This window comes from Cyprinodon tularosa, unplaced genomic scaffold, assembly GCF_016077235.1.
Source record: "Cyprinodon tularosa strain WSP-4 unplaced genomic scaffold, ASM1607723v1 ctg185, whole genome shotgun sequence".
Classification (NCBI taxonomy): Eukaryota; Metazoa; Chordata; class Actinopteri; order Cyprinodontiformes; family Cyprinodontidae; genus Cyprinodon; species Cyprinodon tularosa.
Window position 1 is genome coordinate 798,898 of NW_024038643.1, and position 22,882 is coordinate 821,779.

Genomic DNA, 22,882 nt, shown 5'->3' on the forward strand with positions numbered 1-22,882 from the left:
AGAATATTTGGACAGACTGCAAACAAACATCCATTATTAAGTTGACATTGTGCCTCGGAGCTTAAAAGATGACGAAAAGAACTCCCTCGCCACTTTATTAGGCACACCTGTTCAATTTTCAGATAGCATGTCATAACGATTAATCGGTCCTATCATCGGTATCGGATTTGTTGAATCTTTTTTTTTTTGTTTGTTTCTAATTTTCATAATGACTTTCTTTATCAAACACAAATAAATCAAAACTAATGCCAAAAAGACCAAAATTGCAAAAAAAAATAAATAAATTTACATTTCCCCAAAAGAATAAAGATGAAAGATGAAATTAAGTCAGATCATGTCGGTTTTGCGGGATTTTACAATCTATCTATTTAAGTTAATCATTAGATGGAAATAATTTCAGAGATCATAAAGCACATTAATGAGAATTGAATAGATAAAATTTGGCAATTTATTTAAAAGCCAAAAGAGAATTAATTGTGATTAAATATATGTTAGTCATAAGAGTGTGACTAAAACTAAACATTAGTTAGCCTAATCAGCATAGACTCTCAGATTGTGTCTATTGACGAAGTATATATGTATAGATAAAGCTATTCAAAAACTTTAATCACTCATTCATCTGGTGCAGTTCTTGGCTAAGCAAAGAAAAGAGAAAAATACAAAATCTGCTACTTGGCTTTAAGCACATTTTCCATCCAGATTATTGCTGCTCAATACTTTGAAAAAAAATAATCCATTCCCCCTTCTTCCTTTGGCTGCTCCATACTTATGAAAATCCAATTTGGCTGCCTCTTTTCTGTCTTCCTTCCTTCCACAATTGGTTGCGTTTCACCCACTCAAAGTGATTAGTGATCTGTGAGTATCATTTCCAGGGAGAATGATAACTGTGTGTTATGAAGGATGGGAAAGGTCCACCGCTCCCCATCAGGGCTGATGTCCCTTGGAGAATGACTGGACCAGGAGGGCAGGCGGGAGCGTCACTGCCGCTTTGCAGATACAGCCAGCTGCTCTACATCACAGGAGCGAGAAGACGACTCACTTTATCTCTCGCTTTTCCCCTCTCTCTCTCCCTCCCTCCCTCTATCATTCATTTCTTTAGGTCTTTTCTCAGAGACGCTGTCTTTTTTCGCAATTTGTGCTGCCCACACACACACATACACACACACACACACACACACTCGCTCTATATCTTTTCAAGACAACCTTCTGCACACCCCATCCACCCCCTCAAGGAAACTCATTTCAGTGATGCGGTTTCCTCAAAAAGCCTCTTTACGCCAAACTAACCTAGGCTAGGCTTCGTCTGCACCATTTGACAGCCTTTACATCTCAGTATGCAGAACACAAAAACACATGCCGCCTTTCATGTGTGCCTTCAAAGGCGGGGGGAAAAAAAAGCAGCCATACATTTAGCCTATCGCTATCCAAACACACCTCATAGTGAGGGGCACTGACAAACAAACACACAGAATACATCATGTAATAATGCTAGAAACATATGTTAATACTTGACAGTAACTAAGCAGGTGATTTAAAATGTGGAGCATAAGCCAGATTAGGCAATTAAAATTTTACTGCCACCTGCGTGAATCAATACAGACATTTTGTGGCAGAACATGGCATTATGAGCTTATTTACAGCGCCTTATAAAAGTATTTGCTCCCTATGGACTTTTTTTCATCATTCGTCACATATAGCTAAAAAAGCATTAAAATCTTTTTTTAAATGATATCTGATTGACCATCACAAAGAAGTGCATACTATTGAAATGTAAAGAAAATCTAAAAGGTCTGCCATTCATTGAGTTTAATACCTCTAAATAAATTCCAATTGTCAATTGCCTTTTAAAGCCTTAGATGTTTATTAGTGGTCAAACAGCACTGTGAAGACCCAAACACAGGTCCAGGATGAAATTCAAAGCACGGGTATGTCATGGAATTGTATTCCAAGCTTTCAACCGCTGATAGAGAACCATTAGCAGTCGAAGGCTATAAAAAATGAATTATATTAAGTGACAGACTGGAAAAAAGGAGAGATTATCAGAAAAACACTAAAGAGGTAACTGTGAAAGAGCTACAGAGATCCACAGAACAGGTAGCGGAGTGTGAATATAACATTATTACTTGTTCATTTTTTAAATCAGTGCCAAAAATAAAGCCATACAAAGTTCTCTTTTGAAAGGCTATGTGGATTAAACAGCCATCGGACTGAAACTGAGGGCATTACGCTATCAGATGGCTTTTCTTCAGTGGGGATAGTAAAGCTGTTCAGAATTAATAGGAAGATAGATGGAGCTAAATACAAAAGAAATCAAGATAGAAAACCTCTTAGATATTTCAGAAGAGTTGAGACTGGGTCTGAAGTTCACCTTCCACCAAGAGAACCTCAAACATACAGAGAGAGCTACAATGGGATGGTTTTATTTTAAAGCATGTTGATGTATTAGAATTACCTAGTCAACACTCAGACCTAAACCTAAATGAAAATCTGCAGCAAGACCAAACAATTTATGTTTACAGATGCTCTCTATCCAGAAAGCATGAGTCTCAGTTACTTTGTTAACTGTGCTATTGTAATTTATAAAAACAAAAATGTAAAATTTACCTTAAGTTTTCTAGATACTCAAAAAAATCCTCTTGTTTGAGGTTTAAGGTTGAGACAGGACCAATTGTGAAAGAAGTTCAGAGCACATAACTACTTTTGCAAGGCACTTAAATTACAAAACCGGGGGAAACAACAACAATGAAAGTATAGTTGGAGTATAAATAACTCTCATTAAGCAGATAATTATTTATTGCATTCATATGTTTTTATCTTCCATCTTTTTTCTTATTTTCTTTTTTTCCTCTATTCCATAGCACATTGCAGAAAATGCACAACTTCTCTCTATGTGCCATAGCCATCACTATGTCTACTTTTGCCCAATCAGAGAGCACAATAGCCCGTCATGGTCAGGCTTGTCATCATGTGAACCAATCAGTGTATTCATCAGCGTCATGCAGAGCTGAAAGAACAAACGGCCGAACGGCACCTACCTTCAGATTTTCACATTTTCAAAAGCACAGTAGGCCGGAGCTTCTATTCATTTGCACACATGCAGACAGACACACTCGCACACTTTCACTTTCATGCCTCAACACCTTACCTTAACAAAAATGGCACAATCCAATTCTATCTTAAATATATAAAATCTGTTGCAGAGAAGCTCTGAAGGTCTGCATTTACTGCACAGTCAAGAGCCTGTCAACACATTCAGCAATGTCTTCACCATCCACAAAAGCTCAGTAACCAAACAGATAAATAAACCATAGGTGTACCTCTGAGTTTTCCTAAAATCACAGAGGGGTTGGTGTCCCAAACAGGGAGAAAGAGGGCAGGAACAAAGAAAGAAAGAACAATGAAACGGTGCCACTATGAGTTCTGGTTATCAAAAAAACTGTTTTATTTTTGTTTTTTTAAGCAGAGGAGTGGTGGCTCTTGTTTTTGGGCTGCTTTCAAAAACAATGGGCTAGATGGTGGCTAGAATATAACAGCTTTGCTTTGACACTGTAGCAAACAGCTGAACGGGATCACATGCGCTTGCTGGCGTATGATCAGGAGCCCTTTGGAGCGACGGTGGTGGCACAAAAGAGACATGCTGGAAGCTGATGCAGAATGGAGGATTGCAGTGAGAACTGCCGTTGATTTGTATAAAGGCATGCATTAGCATATGTAAAAGCATTATGCACGCACACACACCACATTTTTACAGTTAAACCCCAACATACGGATAAGGGGAAACCAATAAGGAAGAAAAACCAATTCAAACCATCAGCCATCCAGTGGGTCACATGTCCTTAAACTTCACATGTCCTTAAGCTCGAGGCCTCTGTCAATCATATATATGTGTGTGTGTATATATATATATATATATATATATATATATATATATATATATATATATATATATATATATATATATATATATATATATATATATATATATACATATATGTGTGTGTGTGTGTGTGTGTGTGTGTGTGTGTGTGTAAACATATCTGTACTGAAAGTTGCTTGCAGGTTAAGAGATTAAAGCTTCAATTAAAGTTATATCTTTGTATAACAACTTAAAAATATTCAGTATCTCATAAAGGACTGACCTGAGTTCTGTGCCTAGAGAAACAACTTCCATCCGCACCGGTGTTGATGAGATGGAGGAGGGATAAAAAAGGGGTTTTGTGTAGGAATGTGAGGAGGAGGAGGTGATGATGGGAGGTGTGGGGTGATGGAAGAGCAGAGGACAACAGGAAGTGAGGTAAGAGGATGCCATACCTTGGTCGCCAATCATCAGGTGTGCCAGACCTTGAAGGAAGACAAGAGCACAGTCAGCACAGCAAAGGACCATGGTGTGTGTGTATGTGTATGTGTTTGTGTGTGCTTATGCAAGGATGTCTTTTGATGGGGCAGGAGTTTTTCAGTGGCATGCTGGTTTAGGCTAACTCTGTGTGTGTTTAGATAGTTATGTATATGAGTCATCTAAAGAATAAAAGCATTGTGAATGCACCTACTTATCCTACGCACTGATCCTACGCACAAAAAAGGTACATACAGAGACGCTTGCACACAGCTATGAACTGGGTCGTACGCGGTGCGGTATTTATCTCTTTAAGTCTAAGTAACCTTGAGGCAAGTGCCACTTTAGATGATTGCAACAAGAAATGTAATACTTACCAGATGACAGCAAACAACCTTTTACTGTAGATAACCGCACAAGACCCCAAAAAATGCTAAGCTGGCTGACCTCTACCCTAGCTATTTAGTGCTACTGTATAGACAGTAAAGAATGTTATGAGAAACAAGAACGAGAAGATTAGAAAAGACATGAAGGAAATTGGTCCATTAGAATGAATTCAAGTAAGATAGACAGATAGATAGACAGATAGACAGATAGACAGATAGACAGATAGACAGATAGATAGATAGATAGATAGATAGATAGATAGATAGATAGATAGATAGATAGATAGATAGATAGATAGATAGATAGATAGATACGTACCTGGAGTGTAGATGTGCTCTGGAAGGGCATGGCGGCCGGGCGAAGAGAGAGAGAGACAGACATTCATTAACATGCATGCTCAGCCAACGGCTCACCATGGCTACTTACTGTACATGCACACCCGTCCAGGGGTTACCGTCGCATTGTGCATGCAAAGTCAACACAAACGTCATGATGGATACCATGCTGCACTGGTAGCCAAAACTGAGGTTTGTTTAGACATAAACTCACGCAGCCAAGTCATAGAAATGCATAAATGTGTTTTTTTGGTTTTTTTTTAGATCTCCTCTCAAAAGCACACACAATCACCCGCATTTTGTAGGAAGAGAGGGTTGAAGAAAGAAAGGAGAGGGGGTGTTGGCATTAATAAACATTCCTACCTGCAGATTTGGATTCAAGGGCCGTTTACCCCACAACTTACCTTGTAGCTGCTTCCTCTCCCCAGAGCACCCCGACATAGCATGCAACACACACCCACAAACCCAGTCACACACGTTCCCTCTCACAGTCTGTCTGTCTTTCACGCAAACACAGCAACATCGACTATGGCATTAATAATGATCTGAAATAGCAGGGGAAACATGTAGGAATGGATTAGCAGTGCAAAAAGAACAAGGGGCATGCATGATTCAGTGCTGGATCTGACTGTATGTGTCTATGTTTGTGTGTGAATTTGTGAAAGTGTGTGTCTGAGTTTTGATTTGCGTGGCCAGGGTGTTTTGTTGCCTCTGCCCTTGCGCTACAAGCATGGCAAAAACAGGTGGAGCCATTAGCATGCTAACAGCGATTTGCCCTCAAGGACAATGCAAGCCAGGCCAGGCTTAACAAGCCAGGTTCATTCTGCTCTCACTGCAGGGCAAAATGCGTCAGACAGTGATTATATTTAGGCACAGACCTGCTCAAACTAGGGCTGCCACTGACAAATTTAGTTGCGGGACTAATCAGTTGGTTCAAAGGACTAATATAAACAAGAAAGGAAGCCCTTTGATTCTCATTTAAGAATAGTTTGGTATTTTTAAGTAATAAATATCTGAATAAACAGCTGAACACCCATCTTCAGCTTGACAAAGATAAATACAATCCAACAATTTTGAATGTATTTACAAAAAAAGGCCTGAAGAGTCAGATTAATAAAAATTACAAAGGATATCTAAATAAAGGCCCAGGTTCAGTATTACATTCAACTCCAAAGGAAACATCCTCCTATAACACCCTTTATTTAAGCTCTGTCAAACTACTTTTTTACTGTTGTACTCCCTCAAGTTCTCATGTGTATTGGGATCCATACACCTACTCCTACTTCTGTCTCAAAGGCACAGGCAGCTGCCTCATCCTGAAAGCTCCTCATGCAGCTAAGGTAAAAAGAGCATAAAGAAGAGGTCTCATTTATAAAAGATTCCACGGTATCTATACAAAAAGTGTACATCTGCCTAAAAGCTGAATATGGTGTACACGAAAAATGTTTTTAATTTATTAAACCATGCATAGGGCAAAAACAAGCAATTCCCTTGATAAATCACGTGTGCGTGCAAGGCTTCACCTCATGTTCAGTCTTCTAAACGCTACTGTACTTTTCAACCATAACTGGTCTATGTGAAGCACCACAATAATGCCAATGGGTATTTAAATAACCAAGCTGATCAGTGTTATTTAATGTTTACCAATGGTAACCACAGGGGAAAGACTTAAAAATCAAAACAAAAAAATACGTGTTTACCAAGGCTTAGATAGAGGTGTGGTTGAGTGAGGTGGAGTTGGTAAAATATGCTTGGCAACCACAGTAATAATGTGACACATTATGTTTAAAAGCTCACTTCAGATTTTTGAAATATGATTTTTACATGGCCGTTCACATTTCTAAATATATGCAACCTGTTTGTGGCCTACTGTTTGAGCTGCGTTAATCCAAGTTAAGAGTCCCATATATGCAGTTGAGGACGCAATGATGTCAGAAGTAGCGAGTGTGCTCTGTGCTGTGGAAATAATCATGGATGGTCGTGCTAGATCACACTTTTGTAAAACACAGTCTTTTAAAGAATATCCCTAACCCTAACCTACACCTAACCCAAAAAAGACTGTTCTCTTTATCATCGTCTACCATTGTTGCTGTTTTTTTCTTACGCAGAATAATGATGTTTGTCGACCTTTGATGATGGTTGTGGGAATACGAGCTGGCACTACAGACACAGGTCACATTTGAAAAGATATTGCCTGAGTTCATGCGTACGCAAGCTTGATAAATCAGACTGCTGCTCCTTTTTCTCATTGCAAATGTATAACACATTGACAAAGCTGCCGATGATTCTGCCCTGGATTACAAAGCGGGATATAAATACTATGCAAAACATAGTTTTTAATCCAGTGTTAGTATTCCTCTGAAACTGTTGCTCTAAAATAATTATCTGATTACCATGAGCCTTTATCAAATTTTCTCCTCAGTTTTTTTTGTTAAAAATAGAGGATATAAAATTTGTGGTTGTACGCCATTACATTTTTTATGTAGACAATTACAGAATGTGTATTTAATTACTTTATAGACAAAGTAAATACCCTTTTTTAAATTATTTAATTATTTAATAAATAAACATATGAGCTAAGCAAATAGTACATGACCATTAATCATAGCATAATTCCTTTAACTCAACATAGTAAAAAAAGCAACAAGGCATGCAATTTTGCTTTATAGTTTAACCTTTGCTTTTAACAGAAGCTATAGTTACATTTCTAATACTGACTAAATTATGACAGTAGAGATGTGTATAAAGCATTGGCTTTCAGAGTTTTTCATTTGCTATTCAACATGCAAAAGCGTAATTAAAACATATATACAACTGAGGCTACTTTTTCTCCTTAAGCCAGTTCCTAACACAAACAGTCCATGTTCCAACTTCTTTAACAGGGAGTTGTTTACTTTTTTAGACATGATATGTTGGCTCTGAACATGAATCCTGTCATTTAGTCCAGATATGGGCTGGCTAAGGAATTTCTGCAGCATTGTAGATGCTGACATTAAGCGTTGCAAACATCTATGACTGACCATCATTGACCATCTTGAGTTGTATTGTTTTAAACATAAATACCCACAGTGGAACGAGACTTGTGATGTTGCTCATGTGGCAGATTTATAGTTAAACAAGAAACAGCATATAAAGGTTGCAGTGAAATTAATCTACATAAAAAAAAATGCAATTACTTTCATACGTTTTCTTTAAACACATGAATATATGCTCAGCATTAATAATCCTAATAGAAATGTATAAGATTCTATTTTTTTTTTTTTATCAAAAACATAAAGAATTTAGATACTTTACATACTTCAGTTGTCTTTAGAGTTCTGAGAACTTCCAAGTACTTAGATAAACCGGGTTATTTCATAAAAAAAGGAAATTTGCTTTAAAATCGTACCTTAGAGGAAGCTGACCAAGACCAATGGAAATACAGCTGCAAATGGACTAGCTACACAATGTGAAAACTACTTTAATTTTGATTTAAAGTTCAGAAAACCATCAAAAGAGAAAACTCATAAATTAATGTGTCAAACTGTCAGTTAATGCAATATTATGTTTGATGCCATCAGACTTATATAGCCCTACAGCCAAGAGGTGCTTTATGGTGCATAAACTATCACAATGCTACTTCTTTCACCACCCGTGCACTGTTAGTCAGCTGCCTATAAAACACGTTGCCTACATAAAATACTAATTTGGCTGTTAGGAAATATTTCCTGCCACATAGAATACAGCAATTGAGTGGAAACTAAAAAATATATTGTTATACTAGTGCTTTATAGAGCTAAAGCTGGCCTATGACAAGCTGCATGTCCGTTAAACAGTTAGGTCATAAGATCAGATTGACATCATTCAGATTGTTATCTCAGATCACATATTTCAGTTATTTGACAAAGAATGTTTGCATAATTGTATGTATCAAAATGACAACAAATGAATGTGGTAGATAACAGTTTTACTGAAGTAATTAGTTGTATTCTAGCAAATGCAGAAAAAGTCAGTGTTTTTGTTTTCAACAAAATCAGTTCTCTCTTGGATCAAGCTATATTATTTTTATTTCTGGTTACCATGTAATACTTTGGTAGTCTCATAGCAACCTATCCTTACTTCTGACATTACTAAGTTGATTAGGGCTACTTATGGGTAGCGGCACAAATAGTATCTACAGCCTGCACAAACTGTGGTTGGAGGCATACCACTAAGGCAATATCTTTATCAGACCATAGATGTAAAAACACTTCAGACCATATAAAGCACTTTAAAGCAAAATATAATTCATTCAGAAAAATACATCATCTGCTGAATGCTCCTCTCTGGCTATCTCTATCTCTAAACTACTTAAAGGAAATGAGAAACACAGATCAAGTGGAAGAAGAAATGGAAACATTGCATCCTATTCTCCAAGGTTTGTTTGTTTTTGTAAAATTAACATTTCCAGTTCAATCGTGCAATGCTTCTGTTGAGTTAATCTTTCTGTACTTTCATAACAAGGACTTGAATTTTTTCCAAGACTATCATAATTTACCTTCTTTCTGAAACAGAAGTTAATCTTTAAAGGGATGGTTAAGTACTTTTGAAATAAATAAAAATGTTGATAAAAATGGCTCATAAAGAGATCTTAAATGATGGATAGGATGGACAGGATAGTAAGCCAGATATGTGAAAAGAGTAAAAAAAAAATTTTTTGATTTGTAATTTTGTTAAAACAATTAGAGTAAAGGGCTCTCACCGCTGGTGTCATCGAAGGTTTGAAAAGTCCGTACACTGCATTTCTTTAGGTTAATTAAATTTTTAGGAGGCCCTAATACCAGAAAAACATTAAAAATACTCATATTTCTTGTTTTCCAAATAAAATTGTAGTTTCAGAGACCTAAACTGTGTTTTTAAGTGATGCTTCTTATTTTTATTCCCTTTATAAGAATTCCCACTCTTATAAAGGCTAAACCTTTTAAAGTGATTAATTAAAGCAGTACAAAGAGTAGCATATTGACTTATATATTCATATTTTTAAACTGGCTACTGTTTTCTTTTCAAAGACATTTTTTAAAATCATTTTTGCCTGATTTGCCTTTTATTCCAAAATGAACTTTTTCTTTAAATTTCAAAGGTGTTTTCTCTTTGGATGTGCAGTTTAACCTTTAAAATTTAGTTATTTTTCATATTATCGAGTATTCTGTGATTATGTCTACTTGTTTTGCCATAGTCACATTTGATTATTTAAATTAAGAGTTTTAATTCATAGATACATGGTTTGTGGAATTGTATTTTCAGCAATGCAGAAGTCCATTGTATTCCATATTACTACCAATTAGCTTTAATCTCTGCAATAAACTAGTAATTACACAAGATAAGGATGTTTTCTATCTAGATTGTTATCTGCTCTCAAGCTTTAAACAGACCCCCACCCATACTGAGTTTTAATGTCAAAAATGAAAATACAGAGAATAGAAAAGGCACTGAGAAACACACAGAGCCAGAAAATAGCAGCCTCTTATATTTTATTCAGGTCTGTAATTTTAGTCAAAAGGTAGCATATGTATGTTTTTTCTCTTGTAAATCTATATTATTTTACCAAAAGTCAAACCTACCATCACTTAACCCATGGTCCCATTTCAGGGGGACTGCTATCAAGAGAAAAAAATATCTGTATACCAGGTATTATCCACAATAGCCTCTGCTGATAATGAGCCCATTTCTGGGAGTATATATCTTCCACTTCATAGATATGAGCAGTCTCTTGTTGAGTGACAAGTGCTAGCACAAAGTAGGCGATGTTTTTACTGAGAGCATTTATGTGAAATCTATGCATCTCCTATTTAGCTTGTAGAGCTTGCCCTGCTGTCAGGTACATCAGCAGTAGTGTGAATAATGGTGGTCCTAGAGGCAGGATATCTCACAAATGTGTGTCTTAAATGTCTTTGTACATTTGGGTTGCATATGTTTGTGTATGTACACTATATTGCCAAAAGTATTTGCTCACCTGCCTTGACTCACATATGAGCTTAAGTGACATCCCGTTCCTAATCCATAGGGTTCAATATGACGTCGGTCCACCCTTTGCAGCTAGAACAGCTTCAACTCTTCTGGGAAGGCTGTCCACAAGGTTTAGGAGTGTGTTTATGGGAATTTTTGACCATTCTTCCAGAAGCGCATTTGTGAGGTCGCACACTGATGTTGGACGAGAAGGCCTGGCTCTCAGTCTCCGCTCTAATTCATCCCAAAGGTGTTCTATCGGGTTGAGGTCAGGACTCTGTGCAGGCCAGTCAAGTTCATCCACACCAGACTCTGTCATCCATGTCTTTATGGACCTTGCTTTGTGCACTGGTGCACAGTCATGTTGGAAGAGGAAGGGGCCAGCTCCAAACTGTTCCCACAAAGTTGGGAGCATGGAATTGTCCAAAATGTCTTGGTATGCTGAAGCATTCAGAGTTCCTTTCACTGGAACTAAGGGGCCAAGCCCAGCTCCTGAAAAACAACCCCACACCATAATCCCCCCTCCACCAAACTTTACACTTGGCACAATGCAGTCAGACAAGTACTGTTCTCCTGGCAACCGCCAAACCCAGACCCGTCCATCAGATTGCCAGATGGAGAAGCGCGATTCGTCACTCCAGAGAACGCGTCTCCACTGCTCTAGAGTCCAGTGGCGGCGTGCTTTACACCACCGCATCCGACGCTTTGCATTGCACTTGGTGATGTATGGCTTGGATGCAGCTGCTCGACCATGGAAACCCATTCCATGAAGCTCTCTGCGCACTGTTCTTGAGCTAATCTGAAGGCCACATGAAGTTTGGAGGTCTGTAGTGATTGACTCTGCAGAAAGTTGGCGACCTCTTCGCACTATGCGCGTCAGCATCCGCTGACCCCGCTCCGTCAGTTTACGTGGCCTACCACTTCGTGGCTGAGTTGCTGTCGTTCCCAAACACTTCCATTTTCTTATAATACAGCTGACAGTTGACTGTGGAATATTTAGGAGCGAGGAAATTTCACGACTGGATTTGTTGCACAGGTGGCATCCTATCACAGTTCCACGCTGGAATTCACTGAGCTCCTGAGAGCGACCCATTCTTTCACAAATGTTTGTAAAAACAGTCTGCATGCCTAGGTGCTTGAATTTATACACCTGTGGCCATGGAAGTGATTGGAACACCTGATTCCAATAATTTGGATGGGTGAGCAAATACTTTTGGCAATATAGTGTATCTACAAGTCCCTAAAAGCAGCCAAACAGCAGACTGGATTAGACTGGCTTGGATCATATATACTGTAATTCTCAGTGCAGGCACAGAGCCTTTGCAAAGCTTAACTTGTATTCAAGAAACCTAAGTGCTTTAATTGCAAACACTTAGGAAGGGAATTATTTAAGCAATTATTAATTATTCAGTTTTATCTCTAATTGATCTGCTACAATACTGAAAGATTAGGGTCACTAAGTCAAAGAATTGGTATTAACAGTCGGTAAACTAAGGATTTTAAGTGGAAAAAAATAAATGAGGGATAGGGTTGGCATCTTTTAAAAGCAAGAGCAGCTATATATTTCAAATATCTTTTTCTCAAATAATAGGCAGATGATTTTTATAACTATGGCTTGGTATATCTCCAGAGATATAATAATCAACTCAGAGAGTGGAGTTGTCCTGTGATCAGCTGATGAGATCTTGTAAGATCCTACATCTGATCTATTTTTCCTATTTCTCAAATGCATCAAAGCTAAGAAATGTCTCTATTGTGAGATTCTCATTAAATCAAGCAGATCAGATAAATATTTGGGATATAAACTTTGATACATAAATAGGTATAACCCTGTACTTTCATAACTATTTGTTCAAATCGAAATTGCTGCTTCTATCAAGAACCCTGCAGTACACTTTTTTTTAACATGCTATAGTCGTTTGGATAAAACTTTGTAATCAATCAAACACTGAAATAGGAAAAAGAAAACTATAGATCTATTTTGAAGAGTGGATGACTAATCTGTGCATCCCCCCCACTGTCATTTGTACAATAGATTAGACGTACAAGCCAGAAGTTAATCAAGGTTTTAAAACTTCTGCCTTTCATTTTTTTTTTATATCAAAACTTATATCAATTCAGAGTTTTTAATTTACAATCTGATTTCAAACTTTTTTTCTTACATAAATTACCCCTGACTGCTGTTTTAAAAAAAAAAACTCTGTTCATATTTTGCCAGATCATTTGTTTTTCTCGATAAAGTTCTGTCAAATAAAAAAAAAAGTTCACACCAGACATTTCTGAAAAAAACTCAAGCCTGAGGTCTATTGACTAAATGTAATTTAATCGTTTTTGTTTATCCTCTCCCTGATGGCTAACCCTAATCCTAACGTTGATGGATGAGATACCTAAACCTTATTTCACTAGATGTATTATGACTTTATTAAACTCCCATTGGGATGGACTTCCTGTGTGTACTTCCGGAATTGATTGTAAAGATGCACCAGCAGTATGTTGCCCTTGCCTTGCATTATCAAAGCATCAAATGCATTAATTTAGTATTCTTGAATCTCTGAATAATTAGCATGTTTTTTTTTTAGGAGTTCACAATTGAGCTAATTTATAATTCATTTTCCACAGAACAACTAATTGACTAATTGTTGGAGCATGATTTTACTAATTCTTTCCCAGTGGATTAATCATTTCTGCATGTGCAAACACAGCAGCAGCAAATGTACCTTTACAGCTGCTTGGTTAAGCTTGATCCTTTCCATTATTAAACATAGATGATACTACACATATACCTTTTTAACATGTAAGTCAAAATACTGTAGATTTGGATGGAAGAAACTGTGTTTGATTTCCCATATTGCCAAAACACCATAGAAAATAGGAGGCTAAAGCCGAAGGGGAAAATGAAAGAACTTTGATGAAGAGATACTCCTGGCATGTGGTCTCCTTATTAGTCCTGTCTCCATGGCAACACAGGCCGTCCCACGGTCCACTAAATGAGAAGGTGTGATGCGGTGGGTGGCTAAAGAGATGTGTGTGATGCCGACAGCGGCGCTGGGAGGGGTATAAGGCCATTTTTTTCTGCTAGAGAAACGGCAAGGCCACACAGCCATTTTTGGCAGAAGTATTTGTGTCATTAAATTTTAAGAAAAGGGTGGGGGAAAAAATCAATTGCCTTGGCGCTGGAAGGTATCTTTGGTTTACAGCAGTTTCGAGAGCTATTGATCAAGAATGCAGATTTTCTCTGAATGAAGTCAAGCAATTCTGACAACACACACATCCTTAGCTGAGTGGCAATGAAAGCATTTGCACTCTGGGCCATAACTAGATAGCAGAGCTCATTAAGCAATTGTTTTGCTATTGTAATAGCCATAATTACAATGGCTCTATTGCTGCTCATATTGACCACATGCCTGTTTGGCAGAATTAAACGAGACTATCTGTGTGGCTGTACAATATCAAAGCACTGTTGTTCCTATTTGAGTAGTTATGCATTTACAAAGAGCGACCTACACTGTTTCTGTCTTCTGTCACATTAACACACACTATACCAAATCACACAAATGGAAACAGAGCATCTCAAAGGGCCCTGGGCTGTTTAAATTGATGGCAAGTGATGGATTCTACACACATCATTTCAACACCCTATGCATAGTAGCTCTGAAGGCCATCTAAAATCAATCCAAATCCATTAACACAGGCAGTCAGGTGTCAGCCATGTAACAACCGATGATTTTAAGCCTCCTAGCCTGGTTCCAATTAGTCTCTCAATGACAGCCAGCTACCAAATCCACAACGGATCTATAGGTTCCTGCGTTCCGCCATATACACCAATGTACCCATTTAAAAAAATTTAGCTCACCAGGTGAGACCTTTCATTGAGTTTCAGGCATTTGGATTCAGTGTGCTGATTTTAAGTATTTAGCTTGTTACTGCAACACTTAACAGCTGTTCCCACTATCTGAGCTCAAAGCTGGCTAAACTGGGTGCTCTTCCTAGTAGGGGTATCCTATTTAAGTTTGGGTGAACGCAGTAGGGTGAATTTAATGTAAGAAATTGATAGCAAGCATTATCAGTATGCAGGCCTTGCACTTTTTGTGAAGTCTTCTGTTCTACAGGAGCCAACTAAGGAGAGCTGTGAAGGTGTCAGTATGATGATATTCAGGGAGGCTAGGGTAATGAATTTACAGGTTTAATTTTCAGATTTAGATTAAAAGAGATTTGTATGCCTATGTGTGTATAAAATAGTGTCAGGATATGCAAAGAATGGGATGTATATGATGGGTCAGGATGGTTTTAGGCCTTACCTTCGCTGCAGTCATTGCCTTGGTAGCCAGTGTCGGAACAGTCACAGACGGCCTGGTCGTTGACCACGCTGCACACCCCTCCGTTCTGGCACTGGTGGTCCGAACCGCAGCCAGCTGTTACAGTGACGCCCTCCGAGCTGTCCAGCGTCACCAGCGAGCCGTTAATGCTCACTGCCGTGATCCAGCCTCGAAAGGCGGGGTGTTCTCTCACTGAGGGTGAGGTGAGCCGTAGCGGCGAGGAGTGGAGATCTGCTGACAACCCGCCCATGTACGTGTGGCTGAATACTGTCATGTCTCTTCTCTTACTCTTCACTTCTGCCCATCCCTCCAGTCGCCCATCCACCTCCAGCGAGGTGTTCCGCCAGTCTCTCTTGACACGCACCGCATGCCACTTGCCGTCACTCACTGCCACGCCTGACTGCAGCTCAGCTGGTTCAGCACAAAAGATGGAGAAGCGTAGGCGCAGGTGGCCGTGGAGAAGCAGCAACTCCAGGAAGTCGCAGAAACCCTCATCATCCAGGTAGAGCAGCAGGCCCTCCTGGCTCTGAGTCCGCAGGCTGAAACTCAGCACGCTCTCACAGCAGGCATTCCATACTGGAAACCTCCCCCACTGGCTAGATACGCCCCCAAACTCCAGGACCTCCCCTTGGGCCTGGCCCCCTACACTGCACAGGCACAGCCCCAGAAAGAGCAGGGGGGCTGCTGCCCAAACACAAACTGCCATTACACTCATGCACACAGTCGCTCTCACACTCTCACACACACAAACCTAAATAGAGGCTAGAGCTGGGGTGTTTCCTCTAGCCTACAGCTCATGGTGATAACTGCAGGGCACTTCGTAGAACACTGTCACCTGTGCACCCTGCTGTCTTGGTATTGCTTTGAACCAAAGATAGCTCAGATATAATACACCTCCAGAGACAGAGGGAGGGGTCAGACAGTAGCACCCTCTGTTCTCTTAATACCCTTTGAACATCTTCTGCCTTGGCCTTGTGTTCCTCTTGTCTCTGGGATGTTCAGCGTCTCCTCTTCATCCCTTACTTCAGTCATGAGACTCCAGGTGTGTGTGTTAATATGTTTCTGTGTTAGATGCGGAACAAACAGGATGCAAGCTCCATCTTTCTGCCCTAGATAGGGTCTTATCCCTACGCAGGCAACTCCCTATGGAGTGCGAGTGTATTTTTGTGTGTGTGCTGCTCACACACTGGTAATGGTGAGAAATGACACCGTCATAGCAGTAATTTCTCCCCTCTCCTTCCTTGTCTTTGTGGGGCAAGACTTAAAGCATGTGTGGGCAGATATGTGTGTATATGTGAGTGTGTGCACGCAGGTTGAGGTATGTGTGTCTCTCACTGCCGCGTCATCACTCTCTCCAGCGACCTACAGAGAGAACAGAGACGGCACAATCAACCAGGGTCAACACACACATTCATATACTACACACACATACACACTACAGCTAAGCCTGTAATTCTCAAATTACACTTTCTCATGGATTTTGAGCACACCGTTAGCATGGACACATTAGGGCAATCTGTAAACACAGTTGGCTTGATTTAGGTAATAAAAGCTTGAATTTAAATCTCTCAGACACAGCATCTCCACAATGGAGAGTCATAATGCCGCAGAAGGATTTTTAGATGGCACACCTGCACCTTAGCTTCAAGTCACAAATTAAAATTTTTAGCAAACAATATTTTAGTGAAAACAGTTTTACTGAACACTTTGTTTGCATTTTTTAAAATAATTTAGCAAATATGCATTTATTTATTTTTATGCACATCATATGCATATATATTTCTATAAACACAAATTTAGATCTATACATGCACTTTTTTTTTACTTTACTGTTTCCCTGCACCTTCTTGGATTCTAGTTAACATCACAAAGAGCAGCACCCGCCACTGGTGCTACTGCGGTGGATGACTCAAATCGAATTAGAGACTCTAAAAACCCGTTTTTTTTTTCTCTCTAACATCTCAACGCCTTCTAACAGTCACACACAGACACACAACCCGCACCGACTGTGAATATAGTCGCTCTCTACCACCACATGAGGCTTCACACCTTTAAAAAGGCAAAAGAAAGCTGGAACATCACAGGTATTGATAGACAGAGTGAATGAATGCAGTGGAATTATCGATTCTCGATTTACAGCCATACCTCTTCTCCATTTTTCTCCCTTTCTCTCCCTGTGGCAGTTGTTCAGCTCCATCGTCACCTGCGCCTTATTAGCATCTCACTACTACATTATCCCCTACCACCGTTTTAACAAACAACAGGAGGCGTTTATTTGGCCAGAGGGGATGTGGAACCGTAGCATCTGTAAATAAAAGCCTCATTATTGTTTTTTTGTTCAAAGTATCCTTGCTTACCTCATGCGCATCCTGTGGTTCCGCGGCAACAGTGCCGCGCGCGACGCATCGATCCGCCTTCCCATTTGAGGTGGATTTTGAATCCGCGAGAAGGAAAGAGAGGAAAATGGGAAACGACCAGACAAGAGTACAACTATCACGGGCTCGGATTGAAGATGACGAGGTGTTATCGCCTCTATTTCTCCCTATTTCCCTTTCTCTCTCTCCTTAAGTCTCACTCTGGGTCGCTCTCTCCTCCGTTCTCCTGAGGAGGAAAAGGTGCAGTCTGATGGTGCTCTCGCGGCAGACTCGGCAGAGGGGTGAGTCACGTGGATGAGAGAGAGAGAGAAAGTGCATGTGTGTGTGAATGTGTGAGGAGAAAGGGAGGAATGGGCGGGGACGTGCGCTGCCGCAGCACCTTGGACAGCGCTCATTCAAGGCGCGCACCAAAAAGACACCATGGTACGCCGAATCAAGGCGCGCACCAGGAGTGAGATACGTGAGATAGTTTTTCACTCTTATCCTGAGAATAAACATTACAGTTATCCAAGAAACCTGATTAACCCAAACAGCTAGACTACATACCTTGAGGACAGAAAAAAATATGACTTTGAATTCCCTGCTTTTAAATCCAGAAAAGACAAAAGTTGCTCTTTTTTGATTCTTTGAAAAAGCAACTGTTGGTCAATCACTGGGGTTCGTGACCCCTTTGAGAGTTGTGAAGGTATCCTCTTGGAGATAAATCTTTTATGGGTTACTCTTCACGCATGGCCAAACATCTGTGGTAAGACCTGATAACTGTGACATTATTGATTTATGTTGTTTATTTTCGATTTGAAATTAGTCCTAATGCACGCTGGGCTTACACAAGCATTTACTATTATTATTATCCCTATTATTGTCTCCCATGCAGGGGAAAGACATAGTGGGCCCTTAGGCCATTTAGGCCAGGCTTAGAAAAAAAAAGAAAGGTTTACAGTACTTTTACAATATTGCTGAAAGATATCAATATCTATCTATCTATCTATCTATCTATCTATCTATCTATCTATCTATCTATCTATCTATCTATCTATCTATCTATCTATCTATCTATCTATCTATCTATCTATCTATCTATCTATCTATCTATCTATATCTATCTATATCTATCTATATATCTATCTATCTATCTATCTATCTATCTATCTATCTATCTATCTATCTATCTATCTATCTATCTATCTATCTATCTATCTATCTATCTATCTATCTATCTATCTATCTATCTATCTATCTATCTATCTATCTATCTATCTATCTATCTATCTATCTATCTATCTATCCATCCATCCATCCATAGCTTACAGGTACAAATTGTTCTTATACTTTTTTGTTTGTATTTTTTCATTGTAAATGTTACCCTCGAGTTAGTTATCTCTTAGCAAGCTTGTTCTTCTGACACATGGTTTTAAAGCCATCAAATATTTTTATTTTTTTGGCACCATCTTGGCTTTCAGGCACACTCTACATACACACTGTCTCCGCTTAACAGGTTAAATCTTTGTCTTCAGCATCCCAGTCTCCTGGTCTACATTTGTACCACTGTCAGGCCTCCTCAACTTGCTGTTAAAAGCAACAATACTAAGGGTTACTTGTTATGTCTCTCCCTTATTCTTGGGTTGTCCTGATTGAAAACTTCAAAGACCTATACCTTCATCAGTGTGGCATTAGGTTGGCTTCCAGTAGTGAAGCAAATTTAAAAAGTGTTTCTATTTTTAAATAGGATAAGCAGTTTAACTTCAATATTAAACACGTTTCATACTTCTGCCAAAAATTAAAGCCATTCTGTTTGGAACAGATGCTGAAAAGGTAGCCCAAGCATTTGTAACTTCAAGGCTAGACAGTTTTAGCTCATAACCAGGATGTCCACAAAATGTAGTTGAACACCTTCAGCTGATCCTCTATTGGTTCTCTATTAAATATACAATAGATTTTAAAGTTATCCTTCTCACTCATAAATTCCTTAATAATCAAGCTTCATTATACATTAAATATCTGATTGTTCCATATTTGCACAACAGAGCAGTCAGACTTTAGATTTACTGGTGGTTGCTAATGTTTCAAAAAGTAGAATGGAGGCAGATCTTATAGTTTTAAGCTTCATCTCATGTAAAAATGATAAGGCAGACACTGTCATACTCCGGGCCCTGGGTGCAGGCCAGGCTTTCTCTTTCTCTCTCCTCTGCAGGGATGGACTGGCAGGTGCACTACATCTGAGCTGATTACCACCCTTCTTAAGGAGCTGGAATCAGGAGGAGGGCGTCAGTTCATTAACGCCTCAGCGTTGGTACAGACCAAGCCTTGTCCTGTTCCTGCGACCCAAACCTTTGTCTAACTCAACTCTTGCAACTTCCTTGCAGAACCCTGGACTCAGACCCTGAAACCAAGCCTGGAAACACAGACCTTGGATCCCCGTCAGAACGCAACTTGGAACCCGGGAGGGATCTCGGACCAATCCACCACTCAGCCGCTCACCTGCCAGTCCACCCTCGAACCATCAACCAGGGAGAGAGTACTGGACAAGCACTCGGACCACTGGAGTCCAAGATCGGACCCCAGCCTCTCTCCAGTGAGTTCTCAGCCCAGTACAATCCTCCAGGAACTGTTTCCATTAATTCACCAGTCTCATCTTCTCAGCAGAAGCCCAGAAAAACCAGACCAGACCACACGGCTTCTTGTACAGACCCATATCTTTTCAATAAACCTCTCTCGTTCAGAGTCATCTTCTAACCATGACAGACACCTTATTTACCATAAAGACAAGTTTTAAAATGCTAATTTTCAGTAAAGTCTGTAGTTCATTCCTGAAGTATATAGTTATGCTGCACGGCTCAGGATGAAATTAATGCTTTCCCACACACTTACATTTAGATTTCAGCTTTAAGCATTATGTTCTCTTTATGTTTTGTTTTTCTTTCTTCATTATAGCTACATCTGACATGGCGTTCAGTTTAGTTTTAAGCATTGTCCTTGATGGAGGCCTATCTATAAATGATACGCTTGGGACTCTTCTGGTGGTCAACGCTATCTCTCTAACTTAAAGGTGGATACAAAGTTACAAAAAATGAAGAAGAACAAATTTCCTAAGGGCTGTAATTAAAAACGCTGAACAAGTAAGTCTCAACTCTAAAATGGTGTTACAAAGTCATTCATTTTTATAGTAAAAAATCCTTAGAATTTTCTCTTGCAGACTGTACTGGAGTTTGTATTTCAGCAATGGAAGATTGAGTGTATTTCACATCTTAGATAACAGTGAGTTTAAAAAGTTAACAAGAGCAAAAGTTATCAATATTTGATGAAATAAACTCATCTTATGACTCAGTATGATGAGACTAGATTGTGGAGGTGTGAGTTTTAGAAAACACCAGGCAGACAAAGTGGAAGAGTTGACTGTGAAACTCAAAAGAAGAACTAAATGTAGAGAACTTCTTTTCATTGTTAAAAAATAGATAACACTAGTGTAAAATACATCAACATAAAGCACAGAGGTATCAAAATTTTTATAACCTCTTTGTCTTCTTTTGTGCTATATACTGAATTTATTAAAGTACTATATTTTAATATTAATATCTCATAAAGAGATTTATTTCTGCAACAACACATCCAAAAAGTGTACAGTATTCACAGCTCTGCACTTTTTCCAGTTAAGTTCGCATCCTCAACATTTCACAGAAAATACCTCATTAAGCAAATGAGGAAACAGTTATTTTTTTTATTTATTAAAGATAGAAAACCAAGAAATCACATTTATATTAAATAAAATAATATATTTTGTTATGTTATTGATCCACCTTTGGGAGAAACTACTGACGCAATATGATGAATAGGATGCCACAAACATAGACCACCAATCTTTTGGAAATTTGGTCCATTCTTTTTTGCAGTACTTCTCCAGCTTCATAGATTTAATTGAAATATATCTATGCATAGCTATTTCCAGATCTCTGCAAAGATATAAATTCAAGTTGAAGTATGTATTGAATACACCATGTCATTCACAGAGTGGTTCTGAAGCTGCTTCTCTGAGATTTTGCCTTTGGGCCTTTAGTCGATGCGCTCAAGAGCAGGCTTTCATCCCGCAAGAACCTGTATATTGCTTCATTTGTCTTTCCCTATATCCTGACTCTTCTTTCAGTTCCTGCTTAATGCTGCTTTCACGCCGATACCATACCTGCATGCTTCATTGTAGGGATGGTATTGGCCTGGTGATAAGCAATGCTTGGTTTGCTTCAAATGTGATACCATTTGCCACAAAGTTTTCAATCCGTGTCGTGTCAGACCAGAGAAATGTTTTTCTCATGGTCTGAGATTCTTTTAGGCGACCACTCTACTGTACTTGCTTGACTTTTGGTTTGGTAGAGAAAGAAAAGGTTATCCCTCTGTAAGGTTCCTTTCCTTCTATAGAGAAACACTGACAGAGTAAGGGTTCTTTTTCACCTTACTGAATAAGGCCATTCTCCCATTTTCACCCAATTTAGATTGTCCGCGAGGTAGGAAGAGTTCTGCTGGTTCCAACCATCTTCCATTTCCAAATGATGGAGGCTTTTGTGCTCAATGGGATCGTCAACCCTGACATATTTCAATATCCTTCACAACAGTTTTGCTTCAGGACAACCTTTTCCAAGATTGGGACAAACAGTTCCTTTGACTTTATTTTGTGTTTGTCCTCTGAAATTCACTGTCGACTGTTGGAATTTATTTAGACAGGAACATTCCTTTCCTGATCATGTATAATCATCTGCACTGTAAAAAAAGACCGTGAAATTTACATAAAAGCTATGTAAAATCCCGACAGAATAGGTTTGTAAACCCCAAAACACATATTTTTTGTTTAAATTACAGCGAGCCTTTGTAAACTATTAAACAGAAGATTTTTGTGATATTTACAGCAACATTGCGTGATAATAATCAAATTTATTTGTTAAAGCTGAAAACATTGATAATTTAAACAAAGAAATAGTGTAATACTCATTTCAAAACAATTTTGTTAATTTAACATGCAAATGTTGTAAAAATGTTGTTTCATGCCATTATTACATAGAGCTCTATTGTGACCAGCTACATTTACACAAAAAATATTTTTCAAAGTAATTCACATGGTTTTAAAATACGGAAGAGGATTAAGGCCACTGGGAGAAAAAAAAGTTAACTGATTTTTTTTTATTTCTT

General features: G+C 38.8%; 1 protein-coding gene across 24 annotated transcripts in view; it reads right to left on the minus strand.

Annotated features, from left to right (window-relative positions):
- The window catches only part of nrxn1a (neurexin 1a), a 101,039-nt gene extending 83,044 nt beyond the window's left edge, over nucleotides 1-17,995 (minus strand). For 11 of the 24 annotated variants that reach the window (XM_038282542.1, XM_038282532.1, XM_038282528.1 and 8 more), the window contains exons 1-5: nucleotides 17,693-17,994; nucleotides 15,318-16,697; nucleotides 5,039-5,056; nucleotides 4,312-4,341; nucleotides 3,318-3,329 (exon numbers count right to left, since the gene is read on the minus strand). In XM_038282542.1, the coding sequence (XP_038138470.1) occupies nucleotides 3,318-3,329; nucleotides 4,312-4,341; nucleotides 5,039-5,056; nucleotides 15,318-16,050 (793 nt within the window). In that variant the 5' untranslated portion in view covers nucleotides 16,051-16,697; nucleotides 17,693-17,994. Of the gene's footprint in view, nucleotides 1-3,317; nucleotides 3,330-4,311; nucleotides 4,342-5,038; nucleotides 5,057-15,317; nucleotides 16,698-17,692 lie in introns of all 24 variants that reach the window. The other 13 variants (XM_038282544.1, XM_038282546.1, XM_038282545.1 and 10 more) reach the window with 6 other exon arrangements.
- Nucleotides 17,996-22,882: the final 4,887 nt, after the last annotated feature.